The sequence below is a fragment of the Stomoxys calcitrans genome, chromosome 3, assembly GCF_963082655.1.
Source record: "Stomoxys calcitrans chromosome 3, idStoCalc2.1, whole genome shotgun sequence".
In the NCBI taxonomy this organism is placed as follows: domain Eukaryota; kingdom Metazoa; phylum Arthropoda; class Insecta; order Diptera; family Muscidae; genus Stomoxys; species Stomoxys calcitrans.
Window position 1 is genome coordinate 53,650,759 of NC_081554.1, and position 25,241 is coordinate 53,675,999.

At 39.0% G+C, this 25,241-nt stretch overlaps 1 protein-coding gene across 2 annotated transcripts in view; it reads left to right on the forward strand.

The window, feature by feature from the left end:
- The first annotated feature begins 1,281 nt into the window (after positions 1 to 1,281).
- Positions 1,282 to 25,241, forward strand: part of LOC106086966 (ring canal kelch protein) — a 36,670-nt gene continuing 12,710 nt past the window's right edge. Inside the window, exons 1-4 of one of the 2 annotated variants that reach the window (XM_013251811.2) lie at positions 1,282 to 2,041; positions 7,713 to 7,862; positions 19,617 to 20,018; positions 20,097 to 20,561. In XM_013251811.2, the coding sequence (XP_013107265.2) occupies positions 1,824 to 2,041; positions 7,713 to 7,862; positions 19,617 to 20,018; positions 20,097 to 20,561 (1,235 nt within the window). In that variant the 5' untranslated portion in view covers positions 1,282 to 1,823. The remainder of the gene's footprint in view (positions 2,042 to 7,712; positions 7,863 to 19,616; positions 20,019 to 20,096; positions 20,562 to 25,241) is intronic. The other variant, XM_013251810.2, reaches the window with a different exon arrangement.

The following is a 25,241-nucleotide window of genomic DNA, read 5'->3' on the forward strand; positions in this document are numbered from 1 at the left end:
AAGTGACATACACAAGCGTACATGCGTAAATATGAATGTGCATATCACACACATCCACACACAATTCTTGAAAACGGTTGCATATTTTGGTAGCTTTATCGATTATTCAGCCATGAAATAGGGATTATTTGGGAATTTATAATAAATTCTGCAAAAGTGAGAATATACTGCTCATTTAAGGTTCTCGTCAGCTGATTTTATAAAGGGGAAACAGATGATCGAGCCATTAAATCCTGATTTAAAGAGCAGTTTAAACGGGGTTTTATTTTTGTATGGTAAAACCTGTTATCGATAACTGTTCAACTTTGCACAGAACTGATGGTCAGGAATTATATTTTAGTTATATAAAATTGGTTGTAAACGTTTTTATACTCACCACCGAAGGATGGGGGTATATTCATTTTGTCATTCCGTTTGCAACACATCGAAATATCCATTTCCGACCCTATAAAGTATATATATTTTTGATCAGCGTAAAAATCTAAGACGATCTAGCCATGTCCGCCTGTCTGTCCGTCTGTCTGTTAAAAGCACGCTAACTTTCGATGGCGTAATGCTAGGCGCTTGAAATTTTGCACAAATATTTCTAATTAGTGTAGGTCGGTTGGGATTGTAAATGGGCCCAATTGGCCTATAGTCTCCCGATTTGACTTCTTGAGCTTCTAGAGGGCGCAATTCTTATCTAATTTGGCTGAACTGTGCCAAGTATGGTTTAAATCGGTTGATAACTTGATATAGCTGCCATATAAACTTATATACGTTTTTGACACTCGGAGCCTCTGGAGGGCGTAATTATTACTCGATTTGCCTGAAATTGTGGAGGTGGTATTTTTCTATGATTTCTAACAGCCATGACGGGTACGGTCCATATGGGTCAAGAACGTGATATAGCTATATATATTGGGAAAAATTATTCAAAGAGCTTGACAAATACGATCTATGGTAGAGGGTATACAAGATTTACCACGCTTTTATTTGTTTAAGTCTTTAGTATTTATTATTCTTATTCTTTATATTTTAGGAAGATGAGAATTTTAAATTTTTTAAATTTTAACGGTAAAAACTACCATTTTCATCGTTGCTTTTATCGATTGACCAATAGTAATTGATGTATTAGAAAAATTATCGATAAATAACCCCATAAGTTAAACAGCTGATAGTGTCCAATACAAAAAACTCACATCAGAACCCCAAGTCAGAATCAATAAAATTGCCGCCGTTCTCGTTTTTGTTTGTTGTCTATGGTAAGCAGAGTGAAAACAAAAAAAAAATTATTTTGTTTTCAGTAAAAGCTTGAGCTGCGCGGATTGGGCAGGCACACACATTACATATAGTAGCAAATAAAAAACAAAATACTTCAGTTAACTTATTATTTATCAACATATTCAAAGTGAATCTGTTTTCTATTTGAAATACATGTATATTTTCACAGCAGACAATATCGGTATAACAAGAACTTCTGTGTGGCTGCTGTTGTTGTTGGTGTAGTGTTTATATGTATATTATTATACTAACCAGTTTAACTTTACAAACGGAAATGAATTGCTTTAATTGATTAATTAATGATATAAGAATTACTTCTTGTTGTGGCAAAGTCGATGAATATTTAAAAAAAAGTGTTTTTTATACCCCGTGACCCACATTCTAAACGATACGGTGAGAGAAGATTCTTTCATGTAACGGCCCGCGTTTGGGTGTGTATGCGTTGATGTGTAGCTAAACTTGCATTTGACAAAAGGTAATATAATAAGTGGATGCAGTAGTCCAAGTGTTGCATGAGTGTGCAGTAGTCCAAGTGTTTGGTATTTACGTTAGAATACTGTATGATATCGTTGAGCGCACTATTGACATCATTGGGAGTTATGAGTGGTCAACAAAATCAAAACGCAAATCAACAACAGCAGCCAGGTGGTAACAACAATAACAATCAACAACAACAAAACCAAAACAATCCCCATCATAATGCGGCCGGTGGTGGGGGCCAGATAGCAGCCAACAATCATCAAAATCCAGCAGCAGAGGGCAGCATGGAAAGGGGAAGGTAAGAAAAATATGTGCATTGAAAGGGCACTACTAGTATTGCTAATTATTATAAGATCCTATCAATTATTACAGCGTATTTGTTCAAGTTAAACAGGGCAAGATGTAAGCACAGAATTCTTAGCACTAACATAGAATAGGGCAATGTTTTTTATGGCTGCCCTGTACGAGGTTGTGCATAAAATGGAAAAATCCTTCGATGCCAAGACAATGGTGGTATGCTTTAACATCGAGGGGGCTTTTAACAATCTGAGTACCTCATATTAACAGATCCTTGTATTTGAATCATTACCACATTTGATTTTTCAAATTTCACCAGACACGTACTGTTTAAATACCTAGAAGTTTAATTTGTTTTAATTTCGTACTGTTACTCAACGTCAACATATAACTTATATTACGATGTATGTAATTATAATTGGATATGAACACGTACCATTAACTTAAATTTCTATATTAATAGTTCAACTCATTTAACAACCTAGGTGCATTAGATATAATGCACTTTCAATTAATATAATTATACATAAATGACTATAGAACTATAATTCCGCCTTCATTATAAGAAATTTGGGAAATTTTACCTTTGATACTGTTTACTACCCGACACTTTGGACAATTAATCCTTGCTATGTAGGAGTTGAGATGGCTGCATCTGTTGGCTCAATTACTATCCGCCATATACAGGCGCCTTAACTGCTACTGAGCTAGGTTTCATGCTCACTTGCAGGATGTGTGTCCCGATTGTGTCCCCGGACCACAAGTCACACGTCACTTGTTTAACTGCCTAGACAGACCCATTCGACTCGGATCCAGCTCCCTCTGGACCCAACCCACCGTAGTCGCAGAGTTCCTTGATCTGGATATTCAACATAAACAAGCAGACGAAAGATAGGAATCAACACACTGATATAGCAACAACAGCCAGTGCGGGGGGCGTGGGTTCGATTCCCACCAGAGGCCTGGTCTGTCGCTACTGTGGTATAACATTGGACTTAAATAGTCTAAGTTAGTCTGTTTAGAAATTAAGCTACCACTCTAACTTAGCTTACCTAAACTAGATTAACGGGTTTCAATAGCAAAAGCTAATTAAGTAGCACCAGGTAGCACCAACTTGGCAAGTTTATTTATCCCGACACGGAAAAGCTGTAAGCACCACACAGGCTGGAATAGTGAGGTACGATCTGTGTGGTGTTCATTGCTGTCACGAAAAGCTTAGCTGCGAGCTACCGGGCGCGTCCACAGATTGCGGAAAGGGGAATGCTTCATACGGAGAAGCTGTAACGTGGGAAGTCGGGCTGTTCCGACTCTTGTAAAAGTACTCACCTACATGAGCTTGACGTGGATCGCTACCTCTACATGAGAATGTGGCTACAACAACAACTGGCAGTGCGGGGGCGTGGTTTCGATTCCCACTAGAAGCCTGTATGTCGATACTGTGGTATTACATTAGACTTAAGTAGTCTAAGTGAGTCTGTCTAGAAAATAAGCTACCACTATAACTTACCTAACCTAACCTAGGTAAGGTAAGTTAGCAAAAGATTTATAAGTAGCACCACAACGTGGCAAGTTTATTTTCCCCGTGCCAATCATTGCCAACACTGTTCACTACTCAAAGAATTCCGATTATAAATCACCCCAAATTAATAAGCGTCAATCGGGACCTTCTGTTGACCTTTCTATTCGCCAGCCCAAACAACTATATCACATCAATCAGGCAAAAAATCCTCAAATTGCTTGGGACACGGTAGTAAATAAGGCGACCACACATTGCAGAGGGTGCTCAGGAAAATCAATGATACCCTGTCCCAAAAAAAATCCTCAAGTTTCTTGCTGGCAGCACTTGAGACATGGTAGTAAATTATGCGACCACACATTGCAGATGATGAGAGAAACCTTCACAGGAAAATTAGTGTTACCCTGTCGCAACTGACATCTGGATGGTGTAGTAGACTAAACTCGTTGTTGTTGTAGCAGTTTGTTGTGTTCTATCTTTCGTCTGCTTGAAACAGTTGAGTGTCAAGACCCGGAACTCTGCGACTAAGATGGGGTGCGTCCACAAGGATCTGGGTCTGGCTGGGCAATTAAACAGATGACGTGTATCATGTGATCCCTGGTTACAATCGAGACATGTATCTTGCACGTCGACATCAATCCTTGCTCTGTAGCAGTTGAGGCGGCTGCATCTTCCGGAACGTAACTGAGCCAGAATTACTCTGGTTTGTCGGGGGAGGTCAATTCTTCAGGTGCAACGGGAGGCGGTAGTTCTCCAAGGAATACATTCAACCGGTAGCCGTTTACCGCTTCTGCTACCGTGTCTGCATGAATGTTTTCTAGACCTGCTTGATATGCCGCTTGATCTTGTGGTTCTCTCTTGTAGCGCTGAACCTAACGCTCTAGATCATATAGATCTACCTTAGGGCTTCTGGGCGATGGATATCTATCCACCAGATGATGATTTGGATGGTCTCTGCGATAACAGCCCACGTGGTATTGCTTAGACAGCATGTAGTTATGTCTTCGCACTGGTAGGATCTTTGTCTCCTGACGATAAGTATTGTCAAATGTGACGATAAATATTTTGGGATACTTGATGGTCGGAATCATTTCTCGACCATCAAATCAACCTGATATAGCTCCCATATAAACCGTTCTCCCGATTTGATTTCTTGGGCCCATACCAGCCAAATCTTTCGTCCGATTTAGTTGAAATTTTGCATGTGCTGTTCCATTATAATTTCCAACAACCGTGCCAAGTACGGTCCAAATTTTTTCCTCCGATAAGACTAACAATTTGCACATAACATTCTCTTATGACTTTTAACAACGGTGCCAAGTACGGTCCAAATCAGTCAATAACCTGCTATAGCTCTTACAAGCCGTTATTTTCGTCCGATTTGGCTGAAATTCGGACGAAACAACTGTGCCAATACGGTCCAAATCGGTCTATAACCTGATTTATCTACCATATAAACCGATCTCCCGCAAGCCACAATTTGTATCCAATTTGACTGATATTTTGCATATAGTGTTCTGTTATGAATTCCAAAATCTTTTCCGGCTACGGTTCAAATCGCTCTATAAACTTATATAGCCCCCACATAAACCGATCTCCCGATGTGACATCTTGAGCCCTTACAAGCGGCAATTTTTGTCCAATTTGGCTAAAAATTTGCACATAGTATTCTGTTATGACTTCCAACAACTGTACAAAGTACGATCCAAATCGGTCGATAACCTGATATAGCTCCCATATAAACCGATCTCCCGATTTAACTTCTTGAATTTTTAAAAACCGCAATTTTCGTCCGATTTGGCTAAAAATTTGCACCTAGTATTGTCATGAATTCCAACAACTGTGCCATCTACGGCCTAAACCGGTAGATAAACTGATATAGCTCCCATATAAACCGTTCTCTTGATTTGATTTCTTGAGCCCTTACAAGACGCCATTTTTGTCCGAATTGGCTAAAAATTTGCATATAGTATTCTGTTATGACTTCCAACAATTGTGTCAAGTCCGTACCAAATCGGTCGATTACCTGATGTAACTCCCAAATAAACCGATGTCCCGATTTGTCTTTTTAAGTCCTTAGAATCCGCAATTTGTGTACGATTTGGCTGAAATTTTGTATGCGGTTTTCTATTATGATTACCAACAAATGTGCCATGTACAATCCAAATCAGTCTATAATCTGATATAGCTTCCATATAAACTGATCTCCCGTTTGGATTTCTTGTGCCCTTACAAGCCGAAATTTTCGTCCGATTTGGCTGAAATTTTGCATTCGGTGTTCTGTTATGACTGCTATAACCTAATATAGCTCCCACATAAACAGGTCTCTTGATCATCCTTGTTCGGTTCCTATAAGCTTTAATGTTTTAAAATTAGCTAAATTTATTTATTTTAAGCAGAATCCATGGTGGTGGGTTCCAAAGATTCGGCCCGGCCGCACTTAGCACGCTTTGTTACATCTCCTAACCAGTGTTGCCACTCAAGAAAATTATTTCCTACCAAAATTTTAGAAAAATCCTGCCAAACTCGAACAAATCCTACCAATTGTTCTACAAGCCGAAAATGAGGTATATGTTTTCATACCCGCCACCGGGGATTAGGCCATTCAAATTCACTTCAAATTGTACATTTTCAAACCTACAAACGATCTTGTACCGTAGTTATTCATAAAGGATATAGCCATGTCCGCCCACCTGTTTGTTTAAATCACTCTATACCCTTTAGTTAAAGATGCCCTATATCTTGATATAGCACCCTTTATACCCGTATTCTTGGCCCGATTTCAATGAACAACCGTGCCGAGTTTGGATAAAGCAATTTGCCGATTTAAATGTTTGAGCCCCAAAATGCGCTTTTACTAAAAATTTGTGATGTTACAGAGAGTCGCATGGTCCCCTCAACATCTTTGTATGCGGCTGCCATATAGGCCTATTTTCCGATTGAAAGCACAAAACCTCACTTCCTACCCAGAATTTTCGAAATTTGAAAGAGATCCCTTAACACTCGTACCAGTTACACTCACCGAAATTTAAAACAGTAAGACCCCTTCAGCGGTGGTTTTCCCCTCCTAATGCTGGCAATATTTACGAGGTACTATGCCATGTAAAACTTCTCCTTAAAGAGGTGTCGCACTGCGGCACGCCGTTCGGACTCGGCTATAAAAAGGAGGACCCTGTTCTTTAGTGGAATGTTCATGGGCAAAATTTGCAATTTTATTTTTGTATTTGCGACCCCTGTTAACAGTATTTGGTCCCTCGACATCCATGGTTTTGTTCTGCACTCTTAACAAATATGCAGAAAAGACAAGTGAATTAATTTTGAGTTATCCCCTGCGATTTTTTCATAAAACCTACCAAAAATTAAAGACCTACCAATTTTGGTAGAACCCTTCCAAAAACGGCAGCTCTGCTCCTAACGTGTCGACTTCACATGATGTGACGCCCAACGGCCTTATCGGGCAGCCGCTCATGCATCGACATCGTTTGAAGTGCCTAAAGAAGCACCGATGCGCTCATCCAATTTCGACCCATCTGTGTATACACAAGGTCTTGTAGCGAAGCACATCATGAAGGCCATCGACCGATCCTTAATGAAAGCATTCTGTTAGCTACATGCCAGGGATGATTCGAGAAGATTCGAACGGTTTCAAGTATACGCATCAAATAGTATCTCCAGGGTCTTTCAATGAAAGGTCAAAACTATTGGGTCTTTAGGCCTTTGGTAGGGGGTGGCGTTTAGGAGGGAAACCACCATAAACTCCCACCTTCTCATGGGCAAGTAGTCCAGCTAACGCAGCCTTTAAAAATCATCTCAAGGAGACGTAGAGTACACATTACTGCCCTTCAGGAAAATAAAAATCTCCCTAGGTGGGATATTAGCTTCAAACCTACAATTATCAGTTGGCGTTATCAAGGAAAACTTGAATTGCTTCGGGACATATTCCCTTCCCTACACATCTGCCGAATATTCCATTCCAATATGAACTATTAAAATAAGACTTTTCATATCTAAATACATCATATGTATTATCATCCATTATTATCTAGAAGATTTATCCTATCTTTTAGGTATTTTTTGTTAATTTTTTTGCAATCTGTTCTTTCGCCATCGAAACACTAATACAACGACAATTTGTACATTTTATCTTTATTTGCAGCTGCTTATTACGTTATGCCAGCCAAAATTCATTGGACGAGAGCTCACAGAAGCACATACAAAGGCCCAACAGTAAAGATCGTTGTGTGGGCCAATATCACAATGAACTGCATACCACGCGTTCCTTCGAAGCCATGAACGAGATGCGCAAGTAAGCTACTTAAACGAATACTCTACAAATACTATAAAGAACAAAAAATGGCTAATTTTATTTTAAGAAATTGTTGAGAGTAATGTTGGTGTTTAAATAAACAAAAAATTAAAATGAGTGCACGTACAAGCTCAAGCACTTCATAAGTAGAGGGCGGCAGTGCTTGGGGGCAGGCGTAGTGAATGGGGGGTAAGGGTGAATGGAGTCAGCAGTCCAAAAACAATGCGTGTTTTTATTTATTTCATTTTCTTTGTAATCATTATGTATTGTTCTTTCTTTCATTTTATTCACTGAGGGTCTACTATCTGCTGGCCTATCTGTTCCTGCTCTTTACAAACAAACACTTTTTCTTTTTAATATATGCTAATCATTTTCAGGGGTTTTGTTTTTGTTTTTGTTTTTGCTTTTGTTTATGTTAATTTCTTGTTTAGAAATGAAAAACTGAAATTTAGACAAACATTGTGCTGCATATTTGTTTAATAGTCAGCAACATATATAGCGCCGATACAACTGATTCATTTAACCCTGAACTTGCTTATGTGATCTCTTCCACTTATGCCAATGTTTTTCGTTCATCATTATTGTTATTATTATTATTATTTGTGTTATCTTTGTTTTTGCTTTTTATATTCACGTTTGCTGTATTGTTTCTTTTATTAATGATGAATTGAAGAAAAAAACAGCCTCATACTCATACTTAGAAGTAAATTTGAAAAAAAATTCAACAAAAGTTTCTTGTAATATTATATGAAAATAATCAAAATATGACTTGATTTTATGAAAGAACTTAGTTGGATGGTATAAGTTTTACCAAGCAATCAAGAAGCAGGTTTATTTGGACAAAGTCTGTCTATAAAATTTTTGTTTAAGGTTTTATTATTTCAATTTTATCAAAAGCGGCTCAATAATTTATATGTAAAATTTATTCCTAAATAAAATAGACTTTTTGCGCCTATGTCCATGGGTATACTAATAAAAAGCCGTTTAGTGACCACTTAAGATAAAAAACTGCTTACTGCAAAACTCTTAATCAGGAATGCAAATGCTAGCATTAAATTTGGAGATATTTTCCTACTTGATTTTTATACCCACCACCATAGAATGGGGCTATACTAATCTAGTCATTCCGTTTGTAATACCCCGAAATATTAGTCTAGGACCCCATAAACTATTGGGTTGCCCAAAAAGTAATTGCGGATTTTTCATATAGTCGGCGTTGACAAATTTTTTCACAGCTTATGACTCTGTAATTGCATTCTTTCTTCTGTCAGTTATCAGCTGTTACTTTTTTTTATTTCAATTTTATCAAAAGCGGCTCAATAATTTATATGTAAAATTTATTCCTAAATAAAATAGACTTTTTGCGCCTATGTCCATGGGTATACTAATAAAAAGTCGTTTAGTGACCACTTAAGATAAAAAACTGCTTACTGCAAAACTCTTAATCAGGAATGCAAATGCTAGCATTAAATTTGGAGATATTTTCCTACTTGATTTTTATACCCACCACCATAGAATGGGGCTATACTAATCTAGTCATTCCGTTTGTAATACCCCGAAATATTAGTCTAGGACCCCATAAACTATTGGGTTGCCCAAAAAGTAATTGCGGATTTTTCATATAGTCGGCGTTGACAAATTTTTTCACAGCTTATGACTCTGTCATTGCATTCTTTCTTCTGTCAGTTATCAGTTGTTACTTTTAGCTTGCTTTAGAAAAAAAGTGTAAAAAAAGTATATTTGATTAAAGTTCATTCTAAGTTTTATTAAAAATGCATTTACTTTCTTTTAAAAAATCCGCAATTACTTTTTGGGCAACCCAATATATTCTTGATCTTCTCTCCATTCCGAATCGACCTATCCATGTCCGTCTGTCGAAATCACGATAGAGGCCGAACGCGTAAAGCAAGCCGCTTGACATTTTGCACAGATACTAAGTATCGATGTGGGTCGTTGGCCACATCGGTTCTGATTTAGATATAGTTCCCCAATAAACCGATCGCCCGATTTGAAATCTTCGGCCCCTGTAAGCCCCAATTTTTATCCGATTTGACTGAAATTTGGCATGAAGTTGTTTGATATGACTTCCACCAACTGTGCTAACTATGGATGAAATCAGTCGATAACCTGATATAGCTGCCATATATACCGATCTGGGATCTTGACTTCGTGAGCCAATAGAGGGCGTAATTCTCTGAAGTTTTGCATAAAGCTGTTTGTTATGTCTTCTAACAACTATGCCAAATATAGCTTAAATCGGTCTATAACCTGATATAGCTGCCATATAAACCGATCTTGGATCTTGACTTCTTGAACCACTGGAGGGCGGAATTCTTATCCGATTTGGCTGAAACTTAGGATGAATTTGTTTGATATGGCCAAATATGGATCAAAGCGGTTAATAACCTGATATATCTGTCATATAAACCGATCTTGGATCTTGACTTCTTAAGCCAATAGAGGGCGTAATTCTCTGAAATTTTGTATAAAGTTGTTTGATATGTCTTGCAACAACTGTGCCAAATATGATTTAAATCGGTCTATAACCTGATATAGCTGCCATATAAATCTTGGATCTTGACTTTCTGAACCACTGAAGGGCCCAATTCTTATCCCATTTGGCTGAAATTAAGCATGAAGTATTCTGTTATTACTTACCAATATGGACTTAATCGATCTATAGCCTGATGCAGCTCCCATATAAACCGATCTCCCGAATATGCTGCTTGAGCCCTACAAGGCGCAATTCTTATTCGAATGGACTGACATATTACCCAATGACTTCTACTATGATTATCAACATTCAATTTACTTATGGTCCGAATCGGACTATAACTTGATATATCTCTTATTGCATAACAACTCTTTTCCATTATTCTTTGTTTGCCTAAAAAGATATACCGCGCAAAGAACTCGACAAATGAGATCCATGGTGGAGGGTAATACGATTCGCCCCGGCCAAACTTAGCCCTTACTTGTTACTTCTCATTTTCGTTTCAAATATAGATGATGGGAAATTAACGATAGTATCGATACTTTTTATTAGAAATATCGAAAAATGGAATGTTGCGATTATCGATAGTTACCAGCTCTAGGTACTATGCCATGTTAAAACTTCTACCCAAAGAGGTCTCGCTTGCGGCACGCTATTCGGACTCGGGTATAAAAAGTAGGCCCCTTTAATTGCGCAAAAAACTTGAATCGGACTGCACTCATTGATTTCTGAGAAATATCCCCTGTTCCTATATACCTATATACAACCTTCATTTAATTATGACAAAATGGGTTGTTGTTGTAGCAGTGTGTTGTAGACTGAGGTAGCAGCCCTTGCCGATGAAGGACTCCATCGGGTCAATCCGCTACGTACAACCGCCTGCCATGGGATTGATGACAAAATGGGTAAATTTGGAGAAACGGGAGAAATTTCTATTCCGCAAAAAAAGGAAGTGAAAAGACGTGAATGTAAGCGATTTGATATGAAGTCTTGAATTTCAACCAAAGAAACCAACATCAAACCGATGGCTTTGGTAAAGGCACATCCTCCTGCAGAGACAAAGAAGGAAATCTGGTAACTGATACAGATAGTGTGCTGAGGATATGGAAAAAACATTTTATCCAGCTTCTAGTGTCCGACGATGGCGGCGAAGAGGATTCTGCAGAACCATTTCCTGATGATGGTATAGAATATTGAACTCCTAGTCCGAAAGAGTTCCAAGTAGCTGTAACCCGACCTTAGAACATCAAGGCAGCAGGAGCCGACGGGTTGCCCGCTGAACTATTTAGGACCGGAGGCGACACACTGATAAGGCGTATGCATAAGCTTGTCTGCCCGATCTGGCTAGTAGAACGCATACTTGATTATTGAAACCGCAGTATATTATATCCCGTATCCAAGATAGGTGACAAGACGGAATGTACCAACTACAAAAGAATAAGTCTCCTCCCCATTGCATGCAAGATACTCTCGAGCGTACTATGTGAAAGACTAAAACCTAAAGTCAATGAGATAATTGGGCCCTATCAATGCGGCTTTAGGCCAGGTAAATCCACCCTTGACCAGATATTCACACTGCGCCACATCCTGGAAAAACACGAGAAGAACAAATCAATTCCTACCATCTCTTTATGGACTACAAAGCCTCTTTCGATACCCCTATACGTTCAAAGTTATTTCAAGCCATGTCTGAGTTTGGTATCCCTGCAAAATTAATAAGACTCTGCAGGATGACACTTACTGATACACGGTTCTAAGTAAGAATAGGAAAGAGTCTCTCCGAACCATTCAATACCAAACGAGGTTTAAGATAAGGAGACAACTTATCGTGTGATCTCTTTAATATCCTGCTGGAGAAGATTATACGAGAGGCAGAGATGAATAGATATGCCACACTAATTACAAGACAACACATGCACACGCCTATGCCGACGACATCGACATCACGGGTCGGTCAACGGTTAAGTAGTAAAAGCAGCCTTTTAAAGAATCGAAAGAGAATCAGTGAAAATGGGTAGTAAATGCTGATACGAGGGTTGCCTTTTATATGTTGGGATAAGAGAACACAAAAACAAATATTAATAATCGAAAATAGCTTTATTCTCCTTCAAAATATTCCCCATTAAGATCTATACACTTTTGCATGCGTTTGAACCAATTGTCGAACCACTTTTGCCACTCGGATTGAGATATCCCCTCGAACAAATTTTCAAATGTTCATGCAATATTGAATATATGCTAGTCCCACTAATGCCTAAGGTTATCTCAATTTCACGATAGATCACATGACGATCTTGCAATATCAGTTGGCGCACAGCCTCAATGGTTTTTGGAACAACAACTGATTTTGGACGATCTTCACGAAATTCGTCTGGATGTGAACTACTACCTCGGTTGAATTCACCATACCATCGATAAACACTAATCCTTGAAGGAGCTTCATCGCCAAAAATTGAACTAAGTTCATCGATGCAATTTTGTTGAGTTAATCCACATCGAGAGTTGTAAAAAATAATCGCACGAAAATTTTCACGATTTTTTGAGCGCTCGTGTGTCAAGACGTTCTGAGTACGTTTTACCTCAGAAATGTCAAGCTCTACGATACAGATGCCAGTTGACAGATTGCAACACAAGGGTTGTTCAATCCCGAAATATAAAAATAGCAACCCTCGTAAGACAAAATGGATGGTATCAACTTCCAAAACGTCTTGTACAACCGAGCAGATGAAGAAAGTTAGGAAATGGAGAAAGTTAGGACCACAACTTAGAGATAGTCAGCCATTATATCTACTTCGGCACCGCCGTAACCGAAATGAATGACACTAGCATTGATAAAAAGCGAAGAATAATACTGGCAAACATATGCTACTTTGGATTGAGTAAGTTTAAGTTTAGAAACAAGACCACCTTTCAACAGAAGAAGATCCACTATACAAGACACTGATACTTCCCGTGTTCTTATATGGTTCCGAGGCATGTGAAAGCAGACGAGGCAGTGCTTAGAGTGTTTGAGAGAAAGATTCTTTGTAAAATGTATGTGCCAATTTGCATTGACGGAGGGTATCGCCGTCTTATGAAGCACGAACTGTATGAGCTATATGAGGACGTTATGAGATATATGTTAAACGCATCAAAATACAACAGTTGCGTTGGCTAGGTCATGTTGTCGGAAAGAATGAAGAAGCTTCAGTGATAAAGTGTTTTGAAGGCGAACACGATGATACACGCAAACCGATGGAAATATCAAGCGGTGAGAGACAGAGATTATAGAAGGAGCGTAGAAGATCGAGTCGCCTGGAACGCTATTCTACGTTCGCCTAATGGGCCAAATATTCTGAAACAGGCAATTAAAGTAAATAAGTAAAGAGTAATATTATTATTTATTATCATTAGATGGATTAAAATTTTGTATGATTACAGCCAATATCTCTTATCATTCCCCTTACAAAGCGGAAGCCACTTTCCCTTAATCGAGATATTACATATACATATATGTATTGTTATATGTGTTTTGTATAATAATCCAGATAACGATGTTTTCTATAGTCTACTAAAGAACAAGTTTAGATTAGGTATTAACAGAGTATTGACCATATGAGCAATTAAAAGCAATTGAAACAGTAATAATAATAACAAAATACGCAAATTATATATCATACCGATCAAAACTAATCTTTAATTAAGAATTCTACAATTATGTTATCGTCGTGCAACGTAATGGTCAATTTGAACCAGTTACATTAAGTTACTCGAACAATTAAACTAGAGGTCGTTTAGTTTGTCTTAATTTAAGTTGAAGAAAAACAATATCTTATTAACTATAACAAAGAAGTAGTTATGACATATTTGTTTAATCTAGATTCTCGACTATCCTTATAGTAGTATCGATTAAGCAAAGCTAATGTGTAACCCAGACCTTAACTTCTGTATAAAGTATTGCATCAAATATGTATGTATATAAATAAGGTAACAACAATTTGATCCCTTAAATTCCGCGCATAAAAAGTGTAAGAAGCACTCCCGGGTCTTGGAAAGAGCTATCATGCCGGACTAAGTTCCGTTCAGTCGGAAACGAGGTTACCGATAAGTTTTCTAGTTATGGTCCATTGATGGACCGGTCGCTTACTACGGAACACTCCGCTGTGCGAATTCCAAAGCATCATGACAGTTTATTTTTTTTGTTATCGTGCCCTGAACCGTGGGCTAATGTAAAAAAGTGTAGAATGTATAAGGCCCCTTATTTCCAATACCTTTCTTCCTTGAATCTAACAAATACACCCATAGAAAAGTTGTTACCAAACGTGCTCATTTGAGTACCATACGGTATTGATAGTAATGCAACACCGTATGGTACAAAAATAATACCGGATGGTATGGATGCAACATAAAACGATTAGTACCGTTTGGTACTACCCTTATTACCGAACTGGTATTGGTTTTAATACCAATCTGTTATTGCTTTTAGTACCAGACCATTATTTGTTTTAGTACCAAACCGTTATTGATTATTCCGCACTTTAATGAACGAAAAAAAAAAAAATAAATAAAAAATAATTTTAATCTAATTTTATTTCGATTATTTATGTTCATAATCCCAAAAAGTAATGGCACACCTAGAACAACCTCAAGTCTTTGTATACAGCAATTGATTCCATATCCATTGTTGTTGTTGTTGTAGCCACATTTTCATGTGGAGGTTGCGATCCTCGTCAAGCTCCTGTAGGTGAGCAAGCTCATTCCGATCGCCGAGGGAACAGGGTGGCCATTGGTTATTTAGAGACGCCAATAAGCCGCCTTGGCATATCGAGCATCATAGTCACTCAGTATTTGTGCAAGAGCCGGTGCCGACCGGGCTCTCACTGAGACTCTCCGCTGATTATCCGCGACTGCCGTTTGCAGCTACTCCGTATTGAGTATTCCACTATCCGCAACCTGTGGACGCGCCCGGTAGCTCACAGCTAAGCTTCTCGTGACACTACTGAACACCACACAGATCAAACCTCATTGTTCCACCCTGTGTGATGTTCACAGCTATCCCAAGCCAGCATTCCATATCCATTGATTCCCAGAAGTGGTGTTCATATGAATACACCAACACATCATCGTTTTCCACACAAGAGACTATCATGTTTTTGATGTATAATGTCCTTAGAATTTTTACTATTTCCATTTTCACCGCTTTCTAGTATTTGAGCTGGTTTTTACGCACACAAATTGTATTAAAACAATTTATTTATTTGTTTAACAAGTATTTTATTATGGCGTCAATATTTTACGTAGAAAGCTCAACAACACTTCTGGCTGATGACGCCGTCAATTCTTAATAGACTCATTTGTCTGGTATTAAATTAATACCAAATGTTATTAAAATTCTTTGCCAATGACGCGAACAAAATAATACCAGCCGTTATTGGCAAAGTACTGTCTTTTTTCTTTCAGTGTTGACATGAGAATATAAAGTTATTTTAGGCACCATCCTTGAAGTTCCATTTTTTATAGGAACTGGTCCTATTTAGTTCCTATGTAATTTTTGACCTCTTTTATGCTCCGTTATAATGCCTTTTGACAAACCGGAATACCTTTTCGCAGCAGAAGCAGCTACTTGGTTGCATAGACTCGATCTAAATTGAGGCAGCGCTAAAGGCTTTCGCCTCACATCATGGGAAGTCATAGCTACAAAGGAAGTCTAAGAAACACTTCTGAGCCATGGGAAGAACTGTCAGGCCGTGCCGGTCCGTTGCCATCGGTAACGATTTTGCTGCCACATACGATAAAATCAAAGGGAACCAGTCGGTTCTTGGTAGGGATCTCATAGGTGAGAAATTTGCCAATTCAGCCACTTCAGTTTTCTGCAGTATTGCCGTATGGCAAGAAAGCTAGGTGCCTCGAGGTAATCCAGGCAGATACATTTATACCCAGGGATCGAAATATCTGATGTCAAACAAATATGAACAAATTCTGAAATCTTCTGACAAGATCTTACGGAGTTCGTTCCGTTTCCTATTTGGCATTCTGAGGAAATTTTTGGGGTTTGTTTTTTAATTTTTTTCCGACAGTTGGGAAGGAACTATTTCTGCACTGTTTGTCTGTAGGAATTTTTGTTCTGACAGTTCTGAACGATGTCTGAAATTCTTGTCGTATGGTCTTTTTTAATTTTTCTTCAGATAGTCCAGAAGGAATTCTGAATAACGTACTCATTTTTTGACCGATTCTCTCGAAATTTAGCAGGAAGGATTACCAGTGGAGGGGGTCGTGGATTCGATTCCCGCCAGAAGCCTCGGTCTGTCGCCACAGTGGTATCCCAATGGACTTAAAATTGTCCTAGTGAGTATGTAAAGGACTGCCACTCTTACCTAACCTAGATATAGCTGCCATACATGTATTTTGCCCGATTTTCACTTCTAGAGCCACTGCAAGGTCGTGGGTTCGATTCCCGCCAGAAGACTTGGTCTGTCGCTACTGTGGTATCACAATGGACTTAAAATTGTCTTAGTGAGTCTGTAAAGGACTGCCACTCTTACCTAACCTAGATATAGCTGCGATACAAGTATTTCGCCAGATTTTCACTTCTAGAGCCACAGCAAGCGCATTTATCGACCAATCTTGCCAAAACTTTGTACAACGATTTCCTCGACGACAACCACAATATCTAAGTAGTTTGGTCAAAATCGGTTCAGATTTGGATATAGCTCCCATATATATGTTCCTCGGATGTTGGATAATTGGCAATGGCGTTGTCATTTGTCAATCGTAGTTATGACGGTTTGAACATATTTGCTCGAAATTTGATAGGGATTGTTATATAACCCATCTGAAAACATCCTCCGAGGTCTATCAAAATTGGTTCAGAATTAGATAAAGCTCCCACTTTGTACTTATAGGGTAGATGTAGGGTATTATACAGTCGGCACCGCCCGACTTTTCCCTTTCCTTACTAGTTTTGTGCTTGCATTTTTGCATATTTTTGTTGGAGACCACCGTAGCGCAGAGGTTGGTATGTGCGCCTATTACGCTGACTAACTGGGTTCGAATCCTGAAGAGAAGATCAGAAAAACTTTTCAATCCACGAAAAACTTCTCCTCAAAGAGTTGTCGGCGCGCCGTTCGGATTTGGCTATAAAAAGGTGATCCTTAATGGAATATTTGACAATTTGACTGTCAGAAACACACTCGAATTTTATAAGAATTCAGTTGGAATTCGATAAGACAATTCGAAATGAACATCCAAAATCTTGAAAATCTTATTCTAAAATTCGGTAAACAAGTCGGAAAGCACATCCGTATGCATTAAGTCTCAACGTCATAATTTCCAAATTTGCCATAATTTTGGTTCAGAATTCTGTACGCATTCTGTCAGAAACATAAGATATCCCTCCGATATTTCTTTCCGAAGTCATGTCAACCACTCCATATATTTTTCGGTAAGAATTCGGACAGATTTCGGATCCGAATTCGGAAGAATTTTCCGACTTTCGTACAGACTTCTGACCGAATTTTTAAAGTATGGTTCACTGTGGAGGTGTTCAACCATAATCCTATGTCTTCTTCTAGCAATTGCTTAGCATCGTCCCCACAGATCCTGAAAACGATGACAAAAAGCTTTCTCAGCCCTAGGATAAGCGACATACTAGTTCGCGAAACATTCGTACACAGGTCCAGTAGGAGAAATTCGAAAAAAAAAACTTGTAAAAAATATGCCCTGTGAGGACGGGTAGAGATATTTTCTATCCTGTAAAAAAATTTAAAGTCAGACCATAAACGAAGATTTGGCTGCCCGAACAATGTTATCGAAATACAGAGTTGAACAATTTTAGGGGCCTGCCAAAAGGCGATCGGACAACCTAGAGCTTTGAAATTTTGCAAACGATCTCGTTAATACCGCAGCTCTAACCAATTTCAAAAAGATTTCTCTACCCTTTCTCACAAGGTATAACTTTTACTAGTTTTTTCGATTTTCTTTCACTGCCTCTTAATTATCGCTGCATCTGCATCGGCGGTCCCATCAGAGTAGAGTTGCGAGAACGCTTTCGGTCTCCTTTTAACCTTTTTCTCTATGTTTCTTCTCCAGTTCCGTTTTTGTTCAAGAATTACCTCTATGTACTTGAACACTGAGGACACCATAGCGCAGAGGTTCACATGTGCGCATATGACGCTAAACGCATGGATTCAAATGCTGGAGAGAACTTCATAAACAAATGTCCTTTAACCTTTTTCTCTATGTTTCTTCTCCAGTTCCGTTTTTGTTCAAGAATTACCTCAGTGTACTTGAACACTGAGGCCACCATAGCGCAGAGGTTGGCATGTGCGCCTATGAAGCTGAACGTATGGGTTCGAATCCTGGAGAACTTCAAAAAAATTTTGCCTTCAAATGCTGACGACATTTGTGGCGTACTATGCGATGTAAAACCTGTCCCCAAAGAGGTATCGCGCTGCGGCACGCCATTTTGACTCGGCTATAAAAAAGAGGATCATTAAGCTTAAACTTGAATCGGACAGTACTTATTGATATGTCAGAAGTATCCCCATGTTCCATAATAGGGGAAAAGGGGAAAATTTTCATTACTTGGACACTAGAGAGATGCAACCCTGTCCCATCCACCACTATAAGCAACCAGTGTACAGTCCAGGCCTAAGGGAGAGCTTTCAGTCCCCATCTAATACTCTACGTTTCCTTCCAGCTTAGTTTTTAGTCATTTTTACGTCTGTTACGTCTATGCACTCTACCAAACTAGAGAGAGGCGACATCTGGACACAAGCAGATTTCGCGAGGATGAAGAGGAGAACAATACCTTGCACTTCCGGAGGGAGTTACAGAGAGATTTCTCCCGTCTATCACTCCTCTTTAGTTCCTAAATTCTCGTTTCATTAAGGAACATTCAGAGTTTTTTAAATGGCTAGTTCGGGAAATCTTTACTAATGATAAGCCCTGTCATTACAAGTCGATATGGTAATGTTCACCCTTCGTCTGACTTTGCACAAATACTTCTTATTGACGTTGATGGGCTGATATTAGAAATGGGAGAAATCGAGCCATGTTTAAATATGGCCCAATAAGCATAGAAAGGCCTCTGCAGTGGGCTAAGTAACCCCTAGTTTTTTTTAGCGCCCCCTCAAGAATTTTTAAAACAGAATAATTTTTCATAAATGGACTCTTATTTACAGCCCTGAATATGAAATCACTCCATTCGAGTTATTGCGACACCTAATGGGCTTCTTTCTTTACTGATTTATCCGATTTAATTTTCATTCTTTTTATTTCAGGCAAAATCTCCTTTGTGATGTTACCCTCATTGCTGATGATATTGAAATACCAGCCCATAAAATGGTTTTGGCATCGTGTAGTCCATATTTCTATGCAATGTTTACGGGTTTCGAGGAATCTCGACAGGGGCGTATAACATTACAGGGCGTTGACCATCGAGCTTTAGAATTACTCATTGAATACGTCTACACCTCAACGGTGGAGGTCAATGAAGATAATGTTCAAGTCCTGCTAACAGCTGCTAATCTCTTGCAATTGACCGACGTGCGCGATGCTTGCTGTGATTATTTGCAAACCCAATTGGATGCTAGCAATTGTTTGGGCATACGTGATTTTGCCGATATGCATGGCTGTGTGGATTTGGTCAATTATGCCGAACAATACATCGAACAACACTTTAAGTAAGTCAGTCAGTCATTTATCTATTTATTGAAATCCCTTGTGTTCTTATTTGTCTAATGAAATTTTTTCTATCTTAGCGAAGTCATACAATTCGATGAATTTTTAAATTTGACTTCAGAACAAGTCATTTCTCTCATACGCAACGATCGTATCTCTGTGGCCAGTGAAGAAAAAGTCTACGAATGTGTCATCAATTGGATACGTTACGATCCCACATTGCGCGATCAATACACCGCTGACCTAATGGAACATGTACGCCTGCCTTTGTTGTCCAAGGAGTATATAACTCAAAATGTTGATAAAGAACCCCTTTTGGAGGGAAATATCGTTTGTAAAAATCTCATTATTGAAGCTCTTACATATCACTTATTGCCAAATGAAATCAAAACGCAACGCACTATGCCTAGAAAACCGGTTGGATTTCCCAAAATTCTTTTGGTTATAGGGGGTCAGGCGCCCAAAGCTATTCGTTCAGTAGAATGCTATGATTTGAGAGAAGAAAAATGGTATCAGGCTGCAGAAATGCCAAATCGCAGATGTCGGTAAGTTGTTGCTGTTAAACTAATTTCATAGAAAAATTGTTTTTAGAAAAAAAAACTCATAGAAATGTTCTTAAAAATTTTGTCTTTAGGAAAAGTTTCCCAAAAGTTTTTTTTTAAAAAATATTTCATAAAAATCTTGTTTCAGAGAAAATTTTCTATGATATATTCTCTTTAAAAAATTGTTCATACACATTATGTCTTCTGCATAGAAATTATGTCTTTAGAGAAAATTTAATAGAAATTTTGTCCTAAGTAAAGTTTTCGTAGAAATTTTCTCTTAAGAGAAGATTTTATAGAAATTTTGTCTTTAGAGAAGATTTCATAGAAATTTTGCCTTCAGAGAAGATTTCGTAGAAATTTTGTCTTTAGAGAAGATTTCGTAGAAATTTTGTCTTTAGAGAAGATTTCGTAGAAATTTTGTCTTTAGAGAAGATTTCGTAGAAATTTTGTCTTTAGAGAAGATTTCGTAGAAATTTTGTCTTTAGAGAAGATTTCGTAGAAATTTTGTCTTTAGAGAAGATTTCATTAAAATGTTTGTTTGAAAAATGTACAGTGGCGCCCGAGCAGGGACCGTGCTTAGAGTAATTTTATTAAACGCCCACTACATCTATTTTTTGTACGCAAAACCTTACGTGCTTACAGTCTGCGTGATATCTCGACTATATTACGCCCGTCGTGCGCCTACAGCCTAGAAAAGAAGGAACTTGGCAATTACCTAAATGTGTTCAAACTCAAAATCACCGTCGCCGTGGCTAGCTTTCCCCCAATTCCTTGGTGCAAAATATTCCCAGAGCAGTTAAGAGGATTTTTGGAACTCCAGGTGCTTCACAACCCGTCTACTTCAAAGCGTAACAGAAAGGCTAAGCTCATTCCATTACAAATGAAAAAGATTACACATCAAACCTTGTTTCAGCATCACACACGTCAGCGGCCACTAGACCATTGAATCCGTTGACGTTATTCCCCAACCGTATACTGGCCAGTAGATCCTTATCGAATGCTGAAGTGCACACCGAAGTCGGTCAGGTTCTTAGGTAGAATGTCAGCTGGGACAGAGGTTGGACTTTATAGAGTGGTTAAAGGAGCTAGTTGACATGTACGATGTTAATGCCAACTGTGTTAGTATGGTAACGCAACAATTACCGATCTTGGGCTTAGACTTTTGAGAAGATTTTCTTCAGTTCTTTTTACCAGTGCTTTAAGCAGCTGAAGGTCGGAAAAGGTGTAGAAGGAATATCCGTAATTATACCCTACATAGGATTTGATGCGACACACAAACCATACATCTTAAAAGAAGATTTGGTAGAAATTTTGTCTTTAGAGAAGATTTCGTAGAAATTTTGTCTTTAGAGAAGATTTCGTAGAAATTTTGTCTTAGAGAAATTTAGTCTTTAGAGATGATTTCGTAGAAATTTTGTCTTTAGAGAAGATTTCATAGAAATTTTGTCTTTAGAGAAAATTTCGTTTTTAAAGAAGATTTTGTCTTTAGAGAAAATTTTGTCCTCAGAGAAGATTTTGTAGAAATTCTGTGTTTAGAGAAAATTTCATTAAAATGTTTGTTCGAAAAATGTACAGTGGCGCCCGAGCAGGGACCGTGCTTAGAGTAATTTTATTAAACGCCCACTACATCTATTTTTTGTACGCAAAACCTTACGTGCTTACAGTCTGCGTGATATCTCGACTATATTACGCCCGTCGTGCGCCTACAGCCTAGAAAAGAAGGAACTTGGCAATTACCTAAATGTGTTCAAACTCAAAATCACCGTCGCCGTGGCTAGCTTTCCCCCAATTCCTTGGTGCAAAATATTCCCAGAGCAGTGCTTCACAACCCGTCTACTTCAAAGCGTAACAGAAAGGCTAAGCTCATTCCATTACAAATGAAAAAGATTACACGTCAAACCTTGTTTCAGCATCACACACGTCAGCGGCCACTAGACCATTGAATCCGTTGACGTTATTCGCCAACCGTATACGGGCCAGTAGATCCTAGTCGAGTGCTGAATTGCACACTGAAGTCGGTCAGGTTCATAGGTAGAATGTCCGCTGGGACAGAGGTTGGACTTTATAGAGTGGTTAAAGGAGCTAGTTGACATGTACGATGTTAATGCCAACTGTGTTAGTATGGTAACACAACAATTACCGATCTTGGACGATATAGTTAGACTTTTGAGAAGATTTTCTTCAGTTCTTTTTACCAGTGCGTTGCTTTAAGCAGCTGAAGGTCGGAAAAGGTGTAGAAGGAATATCCGTAATTATACCCTACATAGGATTTGATACGACACACAAACCATACATCTTAAAAGAAGATTTGGTAGAAATTTTGTCTTTAGAGAAGATTTCGTAGAAATTTTGTCTTAGAGAAATTTAGTCTTTAGAGATGATTTCGTAGAAATTTTGTCTTTAGAGAACATTTCATAGAAATTTTGTCTTTAGAGAAAATTTCATTAAAATGTTTGTTCGAAAAATGTACAGTGGCGCCCGAGCAGGGACCGTGCTTAGAGTAATTTTATTAAACGCCCACTACATCTATTTTTTTGTTCGCAAAACCTTACGAGCTTCCAGTCTGCGTGATATGGCGACTATATTACACCCGTCGTAGGCCTACAGCCTAGAAAAGGAGGAATTTGGCAATTATTTAAATGTGTTCAAACTCGAAATCACCGTCGTCGTGGCGAGCTTTCCGCCAATTCCTTGGTGCAAAGAATTCCCAGAGCAGTTATTTAGATTATTGGAACTGCAGGTGCTTCATAAGCTCATTCCATTACTTATGAAACAGATAACACGACAAACCTTGTCTCTGCATCACTCACGTCAGGGGCCTCTAGACCATTGAATCCATTGACGTTATTCCCCAACCGCATACGGGCCAGTAGATCCTTGTCGAGTGCGGAATTGCACGCCGAAGTCGATCAAGTCCGTAAGTGGAATGTGAACTTCGACAGAGGCCGAACTTTATAGAGTGGTTAGAGGAGCTAGTTGACATGTACGATGTTAATGCCAACATTCTGACCCAGAAGATGCGGAGAAATGCTTAGTGGCAATGCGTTAGTATGGTAACGCAACAATTACCGATCTTGGGCGATGTGGCTAGACTTTTGAGATTTTCTTCAGTTCTTTTTACTGGTGCGTTACTTTGAGCAGCTGGAGGTTGAAGTACGGAACAGGTGTCAGAGGCTTGGAAGGAATATCCGTCATTATACCCTCCTTAGGATTAGATGCGACATAAAAAACATTCAGAGCAACAATGAATGAATATTTCAATACGTTATCCGAAAACCGGTGGTATCTGCGCCATTGGAATTTCCAGTATTTGCAAGAGCTTACGCTACAAATGAAACCTAGTAACTGCGGCCAAGAGGGACACTATACGAGTCAATGTTAGAGTGAAACTGTATTATATTATTGGGAATGCGTTGTACACTCAATCCATTTTTGCCGGAGTTCGGAACACGACGGACAGGTCCGCAACAATCAGTGGCAGACTAATTGCCAAGTTCCAGCCAGTCCCCGCAACTAAACACAACCCACACATTTTATCCAAGAAGTAGGTAGCTTTCATCGGCATTGAAGATCGACGTGTTGCTGCCAATATTGTTGTTGTTGAAGCCACATTTTCCTGTGGAGGTGGCAATCCTCGTCAAGCTCCTGTAGATGAGGAAACTTGTTCCGGTCTAAGAAACTCATCGCCGCGGGAACACGGCGGCCATTGACTATTTAAAGGCGCCAATAACTCGCCTTGTCATATCAAGGCATAGGCACTGAGTATTTCCCGTACAGGCCGACCTCTCCCTCAGAGTCTCCACTGATTGTCCGCGACTGCCTTTGGATTATTCCACTTTCCGGAACCTGTGGAAGCGCCCGGTAGCTCGCAGCTAAGCTTCCCGTGACAGCTACAACCAGCTGCCAATCCGTTGGTATCCGGTTGTACGTACCGGATTGACGCGATGGCGGCAGCCTACTTCTTTAGCGAAACATTTGCGGAATCCGTTCTTCCAGTGCCGTGCATGTTTTCATACGTTGCCGTACTCGTAAGCATAGTAAATCCTTTCTTCCAATGCCGTACGAGTCTTCCTACGTAATGACGTTATTGTAAGCGTCGTATATCCTTTCTTCTAGTCCCTTTTTACTTGTTGACGTACCCATTAGCAATTTTAATTAATTTCTTTGGAAGACCAATGCGTTTTTTTAAATCCTTTCTTTCGGTGCCGTGGGAGTCTTTTTGCATGGTGACGTACCTGTTGGTTAGGTTACAAAGAGGGTGTGGACATTAATCCAAATCCGCAAATCCTTTCTTCCAGTGCCATGCGAGCCTTTTTAAGTGGTGAAGTAACCATTAACACAATAAACCCATTTTTCCAGTGCTTAGCAAGTCTTCTTCCATGGTGACGTACTCATAAGCTTTGTAAACTGCTTATTCCAGTGCCTTGAGAGTCTTCTTGGTTCATAAATCCATTCTTCCAATGTCGCCTGAGTCTGTTTACGGGGTTAAGTATTCTTAAGTACGACATATTCGATTCTTCCAGTTCCTCACGAGTCTTATGTGGTGACGTAAACACTCATTCATCGCCGTACCGCACATGCATTCTTACGACGTACTCATAGTATTCGTATCCTTCAAGTAACACTTCTCGAAACCCCTAGACTCTTGTCGTTCACCTGACCGAATGAGCGGTTGCTTCC